This window comes from Pterocles gutturalis, unplaced genomic scaffold (genome assembly GCF_000699245.1).
Source record: "Pterocles gutturalis isolate BGI_N339 unplaced genomic scaffold, ASM69924v1 scaffold11720, whole genome shotgun sequence".
NCBI lineage: Eukaryota > Metazoa > Chordata > Aves > Pterocliformes > Pteroclidae > Pterocles > Pterocles gutturalis.
The window spans coordinates 76,667-92,754 of record NW_010140912.1 but is presented as its reverse complement, the minus strand read 5'-3'; the positions used below and the strand labels follow the sequence as shown (position 1 = coordinate 92,754).

General features: G+C 45.8%; 1 protein-coding gene across 1 annotated transcript in view; it reads left to right on the top strand.

The window, feature by feature from the left end:
* The window catches only part of LOC104469373 (A-kinase anchor protein 13-like), a gene marked incomplete at both ends in the record, with an annotated part of 114,841 nt that overhangs the window by 22,749 nt on the left and 76,004 nt on the right, over positions 1-16,088 (top strand). The window contains 2 exons of the mRNA XM_010083848.1: positions 8,853-9,042; positions 12,310-15,226. Coding sequence (XP_010082150.1) covers positions 8,853-9,042; positions 12,310-15,226 — 3,107 coding nt within the window. The remainder of the gene's footprint in view (positions 1-8,852; positions 9,043-12,309; positions 15,227-16,088) is intronic.

Below are 16,088 nucleotides of genomic sequence, written 5' to 3'. Positions count from 1 at the left end.
AGGCTTGAAAATCCCTATTGAGAGGAGAAATATTGAGATTCAAAATATAGAAAAGCAGCCAAATTCCATGAAGAGAGTATATATCATTTATGTGCTGTCAAAACACAATGGATACTGTACAACCACTTTTCTGCACTCTGCTTATGCGCACGCTGTATAATCCATGCACGCAAATTTGGCATGCAACTCGTACCACTCAGCAAAATACAGAGCAGCAACGCATGTTAGCAAGAGCCTGTACAAAGGAGTCATTATTTTTACAAGTAATTAAACTGCATTTCACCAAATAAATGAATGCAGCGTGTTTTGTGGCGCATTATCCTTGGGGGGATTTTATTGTTCACTTGCTTGCTAATTTGCAGGACCCTGCATTTTACAATGATTGTCCCAGCCGGCAGTGGAAAGGGGTGAAATTTTACTGTAATTGGGATACAATCATTAAAAAGCAGACACAAAACCTTCTCCATTGTTGCAGTTTTATCGTAGAATCCTAGAATGGCTAGGGTTGGAAAGGGACGTTCAGCTGCAAAGCAGCTTGATTTAGCTGCAGTGTAAATATTTTTCTCCAAAATTAATTACCCTGGTTGACATTTTGAATTTCTGTTTATCAGAGAAACTTTCCCTTTTCAGCTGTTGCAATTCTTCATGTAAAAAAAGAAAAATGCTTCAATTTTAAATTTTGCAGCCCTTGAAGTATTCCTTTCTGTAGCTTTGAGCTTGTGCACTGACTCTTGCATCCTCTGGCAGGAATGGTGCGTGCGCTGCCTCTCTCCAGACTGAACTGAGGAGCTGCGATAGAACACACGTAGGTCCCGAAGATGGAGAGCAGGATGCCAATAGCAGTGTTTATTCACCGACAGTTCATTCCTGAGGGTGCTTATTTTTGTCTTCAAGATTAAAACTTCATAGTAAACATTGTCCTGTGGTGCAAATGGGATAGGACAGTGCCTAAGGGCAGGAGTTTTAGGAAGAAAAATATTAAGGATGTTCTTTTGGAACATTCTAATTTGCTTGCTAGCAGCTTGTTTAACAGTTGTTTGGTGGGTTTTTTTAATACAACTTTAAAATACAATTTAAATTAATTATCTTCATTTGCACAAAAAAAAAAGCTTTGGAAATGAAGCAGGTTGCATCGCTCTCTTTGAGTTTCAACAATTTCTGAGTCTGGCAGGAGCGAATTCCAAAGTGAAAGGGTCCTTCCTTGAAGCCTATTACTTCCCTGTGTTTAAATCGGGTGACGCTGGCTGCAGGGCTGCTCTGCTCGCTGGAGCAGGGCTGGCTCTGAAGAGGCAGCAGCGTTTATCGAACAGGGGGTAGTAGGCTCTGTGTGAGTAACTTGGCCCCTGCAGTAGGACAGCTGCAGTTTGCAGTAGTTGATGTTTTCAGATGCAGTTCGGTGTAGTAATATAATCTGCCTGCCAGCTCCATGTTGTTCAGTGCTCCGTAAGTCAGGCGAGGAAAATGGCTCCAAGAAATAGCGAGTGTGAAGAATTTCAGAGAAGTCGGAAGTGCTGTTTTGTAGAACTTAAAAACACTGATTTTATTTCTGCAGAACAGAGTTCTGTCTAGTAACTCAGAAGTGTAGGGTTTTTTCTCTGAAGCCAAATGTTTGTAGTTCCTTCACAGCTGAGAGCGATTTATGCCCCTTGAAAAAAATGGAATAAGAGAACAGTAAAGCCCATAAAAAAATTCATGCATTTTTCTAGTTCCCTGCAAAGGAGAAGTTTCAGAGTTGTAACAGTCTGAGTTTTTTTTACTGTAGTATTAGTTTTGCTTTTCCTGGTTTGTCTGCTTGCTTATTGCTGTAAAGCACTTCTGCACAGCTCTGGGATTGCTCTTCCTTCAGATCTCCTGGTAACAACCAAGTGGATCAGTATGTGAAACTGTAAGTCAGTACAAGACTCTGCTTCCAAAATTGAACTGATTTAATTAACATGCATGAGGAATAACTCCCTGGTAGCAGAAGGGTTTTAAGAACATTTTGCAGTCCATGATTATCAGTTGGTATTGTTCTGATTTTACGTAATTAGTGAAGTCTGTGCTGTGATCTCCATGGTGCCTCTGAAATGAGGAAGCTATTTCAGTAACTTCACTTGTATATTTCAATACACTTTTCTGAGACAGAGCTGCGAGAGGATTTGCCTGGTATCTCATTTCTTTGCACTTTAGCATGTCCTTTAAGCATGTATTTAGTTTCAGAACCATCTCATTAATGTTTAAAAGGGGGATTCCAAGATGTTGGGCAAAGAGACAGGACCTGGCAAGAGATGCCTGTGTTAAGAGGATGCTGTTCAGCTACAAAAGTGTGGGAGGAGCAGTGATCCGACAGGGTCTGGGTCTCTGACTGCATATTGCTGACCTTTTAAGTTTATTGTTTGAAACACCATTGCTTAATCCATTGATCATCCTGATTAGGAAGATGCTGAGGTCCTGTGGGTTTCTTCTGGCCACAGCAGAGGAGCAGACTGTGGGAGCAGGGGGATGGAGGAACCAGGTGTGAACGTAATGGAGCAGGAAGAGTTTGTGTTTCTCACTTTCCACCCACTCACCCGCTGCGTGCTCCAGCTTTTACTGGTTTCCTAGTGTGTTCCCACATCCCTGCGAGGACTTGTGTTTTCATTCGTTGGCTCCCTCCTTTCCTTTGTTTTGTATCTTCCTCTGAATGCAGAAGAGAGAGAAGTGGCTTTGTCTGTATGGTAGAATCAACTTTTTATTGACTCTGCGATCCCCTTGGAAATTGGAGGTCCTGGGAGATGGTGTTCATGTAAACAGGCCTGTGAGGTGCAGAAAGAAGAAGAGATTTGGGAAGATGTGGTAAGATACGAGAAGAAAATTATTTTTCTCCATAGCAATCTTGATCTGCAGGTGATCTCAAAAATCATAGGGGCCGTAAGCCCTGAACAGCCTTGTGTGGTTGGCAAGTGATTGTGATAGACCAGCTCCGTTTCAGGATAAATTTAGAAAAAGCAGATAAGTGATTCCCCAGAACTGCTGGGGTTTGGCCTTAGGCAGGGATCAGCTGGGTGCCCAGTACAGATACTCATATTTAGTTTCTGGAGCAGATCTGCTAGAAGGAGTGATGTTTGTAGTAGAGATTGAAGTTTGAACAGGTTACTGTAGAAGACAACTTTGTAAATTGCTGTCTCAGAGGCAGCCAAAGCGATGGCTTTATCTTTGGGTTGTGTTACAGAGTCTGTGGTCACGCTCACTTGCAGTATGCAGAGATGTTCTGCAGAGACACGTATCCTTCCATATCACTTGTCCTGATCTAAGTTGCTGTTTTTAGCTGTAAAGAAAATACTGCTTGATGGAGTAGTCTCCATGAACTGTGCTTTTGTATTTAAAATGTAACAGATGGCATCTGTTTTTGCTCTGTGTTTCATAGAATCACCTTAAATTCTTTTGTTTACTGACAAGTTGACATTGAGTTCTGTGTTGGAGCTACAAATCCACATCCTGAGCAGGATATCTTTCTTATTAGAAAATAAATGGAAAAGTATATTTAATAACAGACAGTTATTCTTATGGAATGCACATCATAATTTTGGCAAATGTAGTTGATGACAGTTTGTAGCTGTATTTGGTTTTTTAGCGTATGATTAACATTGGAGCCTAAGAAATGCTTGAGTTCAGCAGCACAGGCCCTTTGTGGTAGGAAATACTGGACTTAGGGTATGGGTGTCTGCAAACAGCTGCTGAAGGAACAAGACAGAGTGTCTCTTCTATGGTTTCCTACTGTATAGTGTGTTGATCAATGGACTGAGAACTTAGCATTCAATATTTTGAATCCAGTTGTTAAAAATTTAATCTGATACTGAAGGGTAGGTTATGCAATCCTGAATTCAGTGCAGTGTCAGAGCCCACTGCAGTTCATGTTTGTGCGAAGCACCCTAAGGCGTTAGTCATCCTTCTGCATTGGATGAACTTTAACTCTTTCCTTCACCATCAAAAGTATTCAGATCAGTGAGTCATGTGTGAAATTTTCTTACGTAAGAAACTTTTTTTAAAGTGCTTTCCTGGGACTTTTGGAACACTTGGAAACACCTGAAGTATGAATGCTGTGTTTGTTAAATATCTTTTAAAACTATAAATGGTTGGTTTGTTTTAACCCATTCTAGCACATACTAGTTGCTTTCGTTTGTCTCATATACAGTGCATATTGATGGTTGTAAAAACGAGGAGGAACAAGAAAGTGTTTGTGTGCAATAGCATTTTGTATATTGCTAAAGATTGTGGGTGCAAAGTTGATCATATGTATACAAAGCCTCTATTACCCCAGCGTTTCTGCAAATAGCGTTGAAGTTCTATTTTGTCAGATTTCTAAGATGTCTTGGTTTTAGGTACTGGTGACTGCATGAAGTCTGGGTGCTGGGTTTTCACAGGAGGGATTGTTGGCTTGATTTAAATTGCCTGTGCTATGGACGTGTTGTGCAGTCTCCAGAAAGTCCAGCATCCTGTCCCAGCAGGCATGGTTCCTTCTTATCCCAGTCTGTCTCATCTAGTGTTTTCAGTGTGGTATTATAACAGCAGTAATAATTCAGAATTTGAATAAGGTTGTAAGATTAAAACTCAGTTTAGTTGAGTTTTTATGTGTCTTACAGATAAGAGCATCTAAATTCTATCATTTCCTAGCTTTTCACTATGACCATAATACTAGGGGCTTTGTTTAAGAAGGAAAAAAACAAAAAAGTGGTTTGTTCCCCCTGCCTGGCCTTTATCACATGAATCTAGGGGCTGATGCTTTCAGAATAAACCCACAGCTGTTGTCAGGCTTGCAGTAAGATCATAAGAGCTGGCAACGCTACTGAGTTTGTTTTGTTTCTGCCAAAGTCCAGCTCGGAAATCTGGAGGGGATATCCCCAGGAAATAACACCTTGAGTTCCCATACAGCCTTCCTTGCCTGTTTGTAAAACTGTAGGATAAATTTTCCTAACACGAGGTTCTGCTTAACCCACTGAGGTTTTTTTTGTTCCTGTTCTGATCTCTTGCCCCTCCTCTTCCTCTCCCCTCGGTTCAAAACCTCTTATCTCTGCACCAGAAAACACGCCTGCCGGGAGCACACCGGCACCACGGAATTTCAAACCCTTGTCAGTGGGCACCATTTCTGCAGCTTTCGAAGGCGAGCGGAGCTTTGCTTGGGTTGTGTTGTTTTTTTTTTGTTCTCCCTTTTTCATTTATCTTCCCTCTTAAAAATATCTTGCCCGTATCTGCAGGGAGCTGGGAGCTGTGCTGTGCCGGTGCAGGCTTTCCTCTCCCTCTTTCCGCTACTTACTGGCGTGGGGCCATCCTATCTGCTCCTCCACTAGATGAGAAGAGATTCAGCATGCCCATATGGTACAGCTCCTCCTTTGTCAGGGACGAGTCTCCTTGAGTGATGCTGGGAGGTTTAAAAAACACTACCTATCGTCTTGTTTTATGTGCCAAATGGGCAGGAGGTGATGCTGCAGTCTGAGCAATCCTATAAGCTCCCAGATTGAGCAGGGCATGGCATGACAGTATTTTTATTTTTTTTTTTGCTTCTCTTCTCGCCCTGTTTGGGGTTGGCATCCTCCTTTGAGTCACCTTTCCACATAGGAATGGCTGGCTGGTCAAGTCTGTCCTTTCTTGAAGCAGCAATTTCCCTTCTGGGTTTACATCCATGGGATGGAAGACTGCAGCAGAAGCAGCAGGGACTGGGGCTGGAGGACTTCTTCCAGGATTTTTCAGTGGGTGGAGCTGGTGATCACTGTCAACCTTATCGTTCAGTCCTGGTTTTCTTAACCAAGCAAGATACTTTGTTCTGCAAAAGTTGGGCTTGGAGATTACGCCAAGGAAATTTTCTGTTCACTGATATCTTTTGCCAATTTTGATGGGAAGCTGTTGAAAAGGAAAGGATGAGAAAGAATTGACCCAGGATGGCTAAACCTCATAAGGAGACAGATTTCCGTTGTTGCTGGCAGACTGCAGCAAGCTACATTTTTGTGCTGAATGGAAGCAGATTTTCAGGCTTCTTGATGATGGAATTTCTATGTACATTTTTGTTAACAAATCTTCAGTAAATATTTGCATATCTGTTTTTATCCCCTAGTAGACCAGCTTGGGTATGCACTTGTATACAATTACTGCAGAAATTCCTAATCTGTACAAAATAAATGTCTTTCAACAACCAGGAAGTACAAAATACATGACTGTAAAGCTTGCTTTTTTTTTTTTTTTTTTTTTTTTTTTTTCCTGGAAGACTGTGTGTTTTTATCATCTCTCAATAAAACCTGGGGGTTGCAGTGAGGTATGCGGGAGAGACACAAACAGTTAAGCTCAATGCATGAAGACAAATGTGCAGGAGCATCTTTTTCTGTGATTCTACATGCCCTTCAAAGAGATTGCCTGAACAACAGAAATAGCGGTGTGCAAACAAATTAACACTTGAGAATACCCGTCTGTCCTCTCTGCTGCAGACCATCAGTGCTGGGATGCAGCAGTGTATGAAAGGGATGATTTGAAGGCATCAATAGATTAAGCCATCCACTAGTTTACTGCTTAATTTTGTGCAATGTAGGTGACTGCTACTGAAAATGAGAGCTTGGGCTTGTTTGTAGCTGTCTGGATGTGAGAAAGATCTTGGTTTTTTAAAAGGTTTAAAGTCCTTTATAGGGTGTAACACAGAATCGGCGGTTTGATTCTGAAAATAAATTGTTGTCGTTCTAAGCAGAAGTGATTATTTGATCGGTCTGGGGCGGGTGAAGGTGCAAAATTGCAGGAGTGGTCACACTCAGGGTGTTGCAGGGGACTCTGCCTGTCATCTCACTCCAGATTTTGAGGCTTTTGAGGGTCCTTCAAGGCTTAAGTCATGCAGGCTGCTTTGTGGGTGCTGATTTGAAGATGCTCGTAAGTGTACTTGAAGCTGATGAGAAAGCAGAGCAGACTCATTGCGCTCGGTTCTTTAATCCAGCTGATGTTGGCCCCGTGAGTGGGTGAGCGTGGGTTCTGTGCTGACTGCCTCGTTGTACTCTGAGAGCGGCCCTGAGTACAGTAGTTTCTCATACGTGACAGCTGAAAAGAAAAATACTCCAGACAGAAATGTCTCTGTTTCCTTGATAAAGGAAGGTCATTTTTTCAGTCACTTGTAATGGCTCAGTTGACTTCAGTGCTTCCAGGGATTTATACTAATCACCATCAAAAACTAGATGCTTCCTTCTGTTTCTCTGTTGAAATATTGATTCTGATGAGATCAAGACTAATTCTACTGAAGTCAGTTGAGTTAAATGGTGGTGAATGGTGGAAGATGTAATTTTGCTTTGTCTGAATTCCCTTGCAGATTTAGCCCGAAATGAGTCACAGGAGGGTGCGGGGTTGTGCCGGGGCAGAGCAAGGACGGCCGCTGCCAGCACCGTCAATCACCTGCACAGGTTTCTCTGCCGTGTGATGAACCGTCCGACCGTTTCCCTACCCTGCTCTGCCCTTTCCTGTTGCCAGTTGTGGTATCGTTTGCTTGTTAGGACTTTGCTTTGGCTTCCCAGAGAGGTAGTGCTGTGGTTTGCTGAAGCTCAGGGGATCAGTTCTCATTAGAAAGGTTTGCTACTTTTAAAGAAAGAAACCAGTTCGCAAAGGTCTTGAAAATTATGTGTATTTTTCCCTGGTTTTTGGTATACATTTCTGTATATGTATCTTCTTGAGTTCCTTAATTATTTGCATGCAATCTCTGTCCCAGGCCCCTTCTAGGGTGATGTGTTACAGAGGGAGATCTGGGGATGCCTGTTGTGGCTGGATCTGGTCCCTGTGACAGGGAGGGGACATGCTCTCAGCTCAGGCTGGCTCTCAGTAGATGCATCCATAGTGAAATCAAAACAGAGACATTTCCATTTCTCACACCCTGAGCAGGTCAGTTCCTATAACGTTCATGCTTGGCTCTACATCTCTCCTGGGGGATGCGGTGTTCGGACACATGCTGCGCAAACAGCTCTGTCCTGGGACAATCAAAACAGATTTTGGGTTTCCTGAGTCAGTTCTGATTCAAAGGGAAATCTGTAAATCTGAAGCTTTAGATGAACACCTCAATAAGTTTTCTCACCCATTTAAAGGGGCAGTGTAGCCTCTATGCAGCTTGCTGAGACCTGAAGAATTACTGCTTTGAGTCACGAGCCTGTGCAAAATCAGGGTTTGACATTTGAAAAGAGATGACTGAATAGAAATTTCTATTGAATACATGTAACTGCTGAGTTATTTTTTCATTCTGATTTACTACGACATCTTTCTTTCCTTGCTTCCTTTTGGTTGGTAAAAAGAATGTCTGTGACACTTGCTGCAGAAGGACAGCTGTCTCACAACATTGAGAACGTCTGGCACAGAAGCAGTTTCACAGAGCACACTAAATTCATTTCAGGAGTGAAAAAATGGCTTCGGTTTGATGTCTGTTGGGTGTTTATGAAGTGACGTGCTGGTTTCAGTGTAGAAGTTAGTGTCTGTATTGTGATAACCCTCATTCCTTCTAACTTGTCCCTCCGTGGTCTGTCTTTCAGGTGTCTGTTTTTCTGCAACAGCTGCTTTGGTGATCTTCACCAGCAATAAACTCCATTTTAAAAACCTATTGTTGTGCCCTTTGCTGCTAGTCTCTTGTACTCTGGGGAAAAAAGCAGATCTCTCTACCTGAGAAAGACCTTGTGAAATGAAGCTTGTGGCTGACATTAATTCTAAATCACATTAAATTTCAAGACCGAGAAGTGTGCGTGTGTATTTGTCTGTCTGGCCCTGGAGCCGGTGCTCTGTTTCGGTTGAGTCGTTGATTAGATGAACTGTCCAGAGTGAAGAACAGTGCGTGTCCTGCAATGCAGCATCCCTCCTTGCCTCCAGATTAACCTTCGCTTATTCTATTGCAGAGAGGAAGCCAGGGAACCAGACTCCTGGAGCACATTGTCTCACACCGTGCACTCGGGGGACTACAGCGTGAAGCACCACCGCGGGCTCGATGTTTACATGCTGACAGCTGAAACCAAGGAAGGGGTCACAGCCAGCTTGGAGAGTGACATACGGCACCTTCAGATGCACATGCAGAGCCACCAGCACATGGTAAGGAAAAGGCTGAGATGATGAAAGAGAAGCGGAGCTGGCTGATTGCAGCCTGGCACCTGGGGAGGATTTCCATGCGTAGGCACTCTTCGGGGAAATATTTACCTAGGCGGTTTCTCTGGATGTCATTATCAGACATCCAGGCGGACATTTGCCTATTTTCTTCTCGTTCAAGCACGGGGAGATCTGATAAAGCTGTACTGGCAGCAAATTTTCTCTTAGAAGAGAAGCAGGCTTGGGGCTGTGCAACGCTGGCTCTGCTTGGCCTCGTGGGCTCTCTCTGCTCCCAGCTCCTGCCTTCTCCATTAGGTTGGGACCTGCTCGGATGGGCAAGGAAACCTCCCTGGAGGTGGACTGTCCCTCCCGGGTGTCTGGCAGCCATCAGGCAGCGTAAGGCAGGCCCTGCATGATGGGTACGTCTCTGTTCAGATGGAAAGCTCGGGTCAGAGAGGAGACTGAGGGGAAGGTCTCTGGGACAGGTGGTGGAGAAAACAGCCATTTCCTTAGCACCTTGGTGTGGGACTCGGAGGATGAGCCTACCCTGGCCACATGGGGTGCATGTCTGTAGTGGTCCCCTCACTGTACTCCTCTCGGACCCCATGGTGGTTGGACTGCAGAAGCCTTGGGGCTTTGAAAGGGCGTCCTCTTGCTGCTTTAAAATCAATGCCACAGGGACTCAGCTGGGTTAGGAAGGAGAAACAGTGGGACATTTATGTGCCACTTCTCAGAAACACCCCCCACGTCTTGCTGGTGTCATCAGCTCATACATCCACCATTACAGATATGTGAGATCTAAGTAACAGGGTATTTTTGTTCCTTTAAGGAAGGGAAGAATTGTCTGCAGGCAGTGGTCTGGGTGGACATTCAGAGGTATTGGTCACCCTGAGCGGTTTTGACCCTTCCCTGGGCACCTGAGATGTTAATTACCCCTCATCTCAACAGGAACTGATGACATGAGCAGCAAACCCCGTCTAATCGTGGAATCGCTTCCCCTTTCCATCAAAAGACGCTAAAGCACGGCTGGCATATCGAGCCTAGTTCTTGTTTGCTCATGTGAATGCCAGATGGGTACGTTTTGCCTGGCAATGGAATCAGAAAAGGCTATGTTTAGGCTTTTTCTTTCCAGCACTGTTTCACTTCATATCTAATCTGATTTGAATTTGGAAAGCAGCCCTGTAATTATTTCATTTAGGTTCATTTCAGGTCAGTTAAAAGCCAGTTGGCGGCCTTGGGAGACGGCTCTATTTTTCAGACTATCGGCAGAGTGACTTCACCCATGAGGATGCTGGGGCTGCCGTGGCCCCTCCTTTTGAAAAACTTGCTTGTTCCCAAGCAAGCCATTGCTGTTGTCTGTGTCTGTCCATCCTGGCTGGGAACCAGCAGTGCAGTCTCGGTGCTCTGCTGCGGGGTTATAGCCACCAGACTGCCAGCACAGTGTTAGATCTTGTTCTTTGCGAAAAATAGCTGCAGCCTGCGGGTATCGCTGCACGCAGAGCCCTGCATCCCATCCCTGGTGCTACGTCATGGATGGAGATGCCCTGCTGCCTGCCTGCGATGCTAACTTGTCTTGGTATGCCCCAAAACCAGGGATCTCTGGCATAGCTGACAGCATATATAGGAGCTGGGTCGCAGGATTATTCTAAATAGGAAATTCATGGCAAACATCAAAAGTGTGTTTAGCAGTCTGTGATTCAGCAGCAGTGCTCATCATTTGCAAACCTCAGAGTGTGGAAAGACGAGTAAATGCAATTTCCTCAATGTAGCAGTGATGATTATAGCCTCTATTTGAATATGCAATACCCAGAAGTTCCCTGTGGTGCATCAAGTAACATATTGACCGTTTTAATATTCAGGGAGAAAAGGGGTGTTTCAGATGACATTTTTCAGATGACAACTAGAGTCTTAAAATTTGCAGGAACCTGTTTAAGTTGGGCTTCTGGGACGCATGTTTTTTTTTGGAGTATTTTTACAAGTAAATGCAAAAAATAACAGTCTGAAATAGTTCATTAGAGTTCTGTATTTGTGGAGAGTCACAGGCACTTACTGAGAAACCAGCATGACCTCCAAAAGCTTATGGAGCAAAACCCTGAGCCTGCCACAGAACATCAAGGGAGCTCTGTGGGGTGTACATGGAAGAGCTGAGGTTGCTTGTTAATTTAGCAAGTCACTTTTTCTGACATGTGAGCACTAATGTGCAGCAAAGAGAATAAAAAATAATATATTGAAACAGATGGTTCTTTTTAAGTAAAAGTTTGATCATATCAACCTATAAAAGCTTGGGGGATCTTTGACAAAGCAGGTGCTCTGGAAGAAAAAGGGAGATCAGACAAGAATTGAGTACATTGCTACTGTTCCACAGTAATGCACTTATTAATTTTGATAGTATGTCATCATTTTCAAATTTTATTTCCATTTAGGAAGTAAATTTCAGATATTTAATTATAGATGCCATACTCAGGAATAGATTAGATGAATAGTTCAGTCCTAGGATCAGGAGACAAGTGGCGGTGTTTGGACATTGTCAGCCAATTCCCACATCTGAAATACTGTTTCCGTCAATATAGAGAAAATTGAGCAATGCTGATGAGAACTGGAGAGTGCCATGGGGCAGGAATCTGAAGTTGCTCTTAAGCAGCATTTGCTCAAGGCGTTTGGGACTGGGCTGGTACACATTGGCATTATTTGGTAGATTGGATTATGCTGTTTACTGATTTTGAATTTAAGTACACTCAAAAACTGTGACTACAGCTGCTTGAAGGACAGTTACAAAGATTACAACTCTTCTCAGTAGTGGCAGATGGTGTAAGAAGGGGGTAGAGGGACAAACTGCAGCTTCAGGTGCTTCACGTTGGCTGTTAGGGAAAAACTCCTTCATGGGAAGGTGGTTTGGCACAGGAACAGGTTGCCCAGAGAGGTGATGGGTACTTCATCATCAGAGGTTATGGGGACTTGGAAGGACAAAGTCATGGTTAAGCTGATGTCGCACTGGTGATAGTCCAGCTTCAGGCAAGAGGTTGGACTAGATGACCTCTGGATGCTCTTTCCAATCAATGTTTCAGTCATGCTAATAATTTCAGTATTAGTGCATAACAAAACCAACATCAAGTACCCACTGCGATATGTTTGTAGCTCTGTCCCAAGGGACACCAGGTAGAGGTGCGAGGGAGGAGGAGTCACATCAAATAGGATTATGTGGATATAGTTCTCGTAGATGGAAGACAGTGTAAATGTGTGACAAAATTTTTTCTTTTTTTGGTCTTGTTACAGAGTTTAGGGCAGAAGACAGAGCCTGTACTGGGAGATTCTAGAGACAGCTGTACTAAAGGAGCAGAGCCAGATGTTCACCCATCCACTACCTCTCAGAGCCTAGAAGAGATGGCAAGAGAAGGAAGGCAGGAAAATCTCTCTGATCATGTTCAGCTCGACATTGGGCAGCTCTCAGACCAAACCCACCAGGAGGAGAAATGCAACAGCAGGAGTTTGGGAGCTTTTAATGATGTGCCAGATGACTTGCCAAGCACGGAGGATGCAAAGAGCCCAGAGTGCTTCTGTGAAAGTAAAAATACAGTGACGTTGAGTAAAAAGGAAGAGGAGGGGCCAACCTCTGCTGAAGGCTCTGGGACTATATCAGATGAGAAGGACTGCACAGTGAGCCCGTGTGCAAGTGTAAACGGTGCCGTTAATCTTCCATCCTGTGGAAATACAAATGAGGAAGCTGGAATGACATCTGCTGGAGTTGGTTTGGATCAAGCTGGCTTGTGCAGTAAAGATAGTCCCCGTCAGGAAGTGCAAGCTGCCGAGGAGCGTGCAGCTGGCAGTACTGTTACTGTGGTTGAAACTGCAGGCAAAGCCCCAGCTTCCTTGGAGGGCGTGGATGTGGCTATGGGCCAAACTGAATGCAGGAACTGTACAGGGGCGGCTGAGAAGGCTGCAGGCCAGCAGCAGGTAGAGGATGGGATGGCTGAGGCCGGTGAAGGGAGGACTGAAAACCCAGAAGAGCAATCACCAGCTGAGGAAGAGTCAACTAGTGCTGCTCAGCCCTTACTCAGTGGTTTTAATGGCACTGAGAGTGCAGATGGGGAGGATGCAGATGCAGGAGCGGTACCAGCGTGTGAGGGTACAAATGCAGATGGTGGCACTGGCGATGTCTCTGTTGACCTTTGCAAGGCTGGCGATAACAAAGAGACTGGAGCGGACTCATGCACTGATCAGGTAAACAGTAACTGCTTGGAAGGCCAGGGTGATGCCCGTGCCGCAGCAAGGCAGGATGTCGCTGTGAGCGCTGGGACAGCATTGCCACTAGTGAATGGGGTGAAGTGTCCAACATGTGCATCAAAACCTGCTCCTGGTTTGGAAATCCACGGCAGCGGTAAGAGCAGAGAGCGAGAAAGGCAGGTGGAAGCAGGTTGCACAGATGGGAAATCCAGTTCACCTTCACTGGAAGACAGCGTGGAAACTGATGGCCCTGATGGTAAACCTGAAAATGGTGATGTCGGTGGATCTAATCAAAGCAGTGCAGAACCTGCACGTTGCGAGGAGAGTGGTAAGATCACTGAACATGCGGCTGAAGCAATGGAGGGCAATGAAACCCTTGAAGAGGAGGCAGCAGGAACTGATAGCAGCAGCAGCAGAGATGGAGGAAGCGCAGATTCTGCAGACGGAGGTCAGGAAGTTGCTAGCTGTCACCCTTCTGCTGATCAAACTGTCGTTAGAGATGAAATGGGCGACAGCTTCCAACCGGACGCTCCTCAAGATAGTAAACATGAGCCTGCCTCGCCCCCTCCAGAGGATGCGAGCACATGTCTGGCGGAAAAAGAGTGTGCACAAAGCGAAGCAGAGATAGCAGAAAGTGCTTCGGAGCAGGGGGGGCTGAGCGGCGAGATGAAGTCACTTGCTCCCCTACCCTGCGGAGAGGGACCGACTGTGAGCCAGGAGGGAGATGCTGCAGTGGCACCTCCCGGGCAGGAGCCAGCTCTGCAAGGTAATGACCCTGGATTAGCTTCATGTGCCAAGGGCGCAGACTGTGTGGAGGGTAATTTAGCAGGCACACCCTCTGTAATTCATAATGAAGAATCTAAACAAAACCAGGAAGCGGTGGTGGCAGCGGAAGGCGTGGCAGAGCTCGCCCAGCAGCGTGACAGGGAGCCTGGCAGGGTAGCTGCTGGGAGCGGCTGGCCTGGGGACTGTGCTGGGGATGAGCGGTCTCTGGAGCAGAACCTCTCGCAGCAGGCTGAAGGAGACAAAGCTGAGTCTGAGCAGGAGGCTTCTGCAAGTGGCAGGGAGCAGGTTTTGTTGGAGGAACTTCTTGCCACTGTTGTGAAACCCTCTGCCTGCAGTCAAGAGCGGCCTGTGGCAGGCAGCAGCCATGTGGATGCTGGGCTGAAAGGGACAGTCCCCACCAAGGAAACATGTGAGACTGGGGCAGAGGGTGTGGGAGAAGGCGCCATGCACAGACGCGCATCGACGGGCGAGTCAGCAGGTGCGGAGAGTGACCCTTGTCCAGATGCAGCGCTGAACCGAGAACATGACCCCGCTCAAACCCAACAGCGAATCTCCCCACGCAGCAGCACCCCCGAATTAAAGGATGCTTCAGAAATGGGAGCCCTGAGCGATGCCTGTGGGGGTAAGGAAGTGTTAAGGCCGGTGGCAATAGCTGCTGTCGCAGCGTATCTGGAAAACCAGGAGGATATGGAAAGCGTGCTTCCCCGGGCAGCGCTTCAGCCCATCGCAGAAGAGCCCACGTGCGACAGTGACTCCAGCACGGACACTGTCTGTCCGGCTGCCGAGAGTGATGCTGGTCCCTCTGCGAAACCAGCTCAAGGGGGGGTCTTGGTTGAGCTCGATGGAGAGCAAAGCCAAGCCATACCCGAATCATCCTTCTCACCGTGTTCACGCCATTTACGTGCTGTTGAGTCACTGGAAACTGGGGGAGTAAAGAGTTTGGTTTCAGCAGATCATGGCCCCTCTCTGGATAAAGTACCTAAAATGGTAAGAAGTTTTGATGCGGTGGTTTTTGCAGCAGAGACTCCTTGTTCCCCTGAATTACCAGCCACAGAAAAAGTGGAGCTTCAGCCTGAGGCTGCAGTGGATGTGGGAGCCAGCCTTAATGGAGACATGGATTTAAGTTCCTTGACAAAGAAGAGGAGCATCAGCCCGGCAGCGCAAGGGGCGGAGCCTGTTACAGGTAGGAAAATTCAGTTAGTTTCCTGCTTTTTAGTTTTTTCTTTGTAAGTGTGCCTCTAGCATCTCATGAGCAAAGGAAGGGTAATAAGAGCAGGAGGCCTGCCTTGCAGAGGAAGCGTAGGTGTTTGGGGAGAAAGAAGAAACCTGAAGTTACATACTAAAACTTCCAGTTCAGATGCATGTTGCTTGACTGGTACTGGAGGTAAGGACAGGACATAATCTCCTATGAATTTGTGCAGAATAATTTCTGCAGAAGTTGCAGCATGTGAATCCTCCCTGGAGAGGGAATGAATGGGAGGGAGATATTTGGATTATTGTATCTTCAAGTTATCTTTCACATGGGCCTGAAGGTTTATTTGCTGAGTGCTATTCCTTCGCTTCTCCCCTTTATTTTTTTCTAATGTGGAGTCAGAGGGTACAACAGGACTCTCTTGTGTTTTCTTTGCTAGTCTATTTGAAACAGCTGCCCATGTCCTTCTGAACTGCTCAGAGCCACTTCCTAATTGGCGGTATTAGGTCATTTTAAAAAGCCAGCAAGCCCTACCCCCACCGCCTTTTCCGGGCTGCAAAGCTTTTTTTGTCGGGCAGAGCAGCCGGTGGTGTTTTCCAGTGCATTTAAGCAGTGCGGGAACTCAGATGATGAGTTTTGCTTGCTGCCGTGGGCTGGGAAGCGGGACCGGCATTCCCCGCGGATGAGTGGTGATGGGGGAGAGCGGTGGCACTTGGGGGACAGCGTAGACGTCTGGTGCCCGTGCGACAGGAGCTAATAAAGAACATCACCAGGTAACTCCAAAAAGGGAAATAAAGGAATAAATTGAATGAAGGAGAAATGGACTGGTTGCTCCAGCCTGGAATTAAATCGT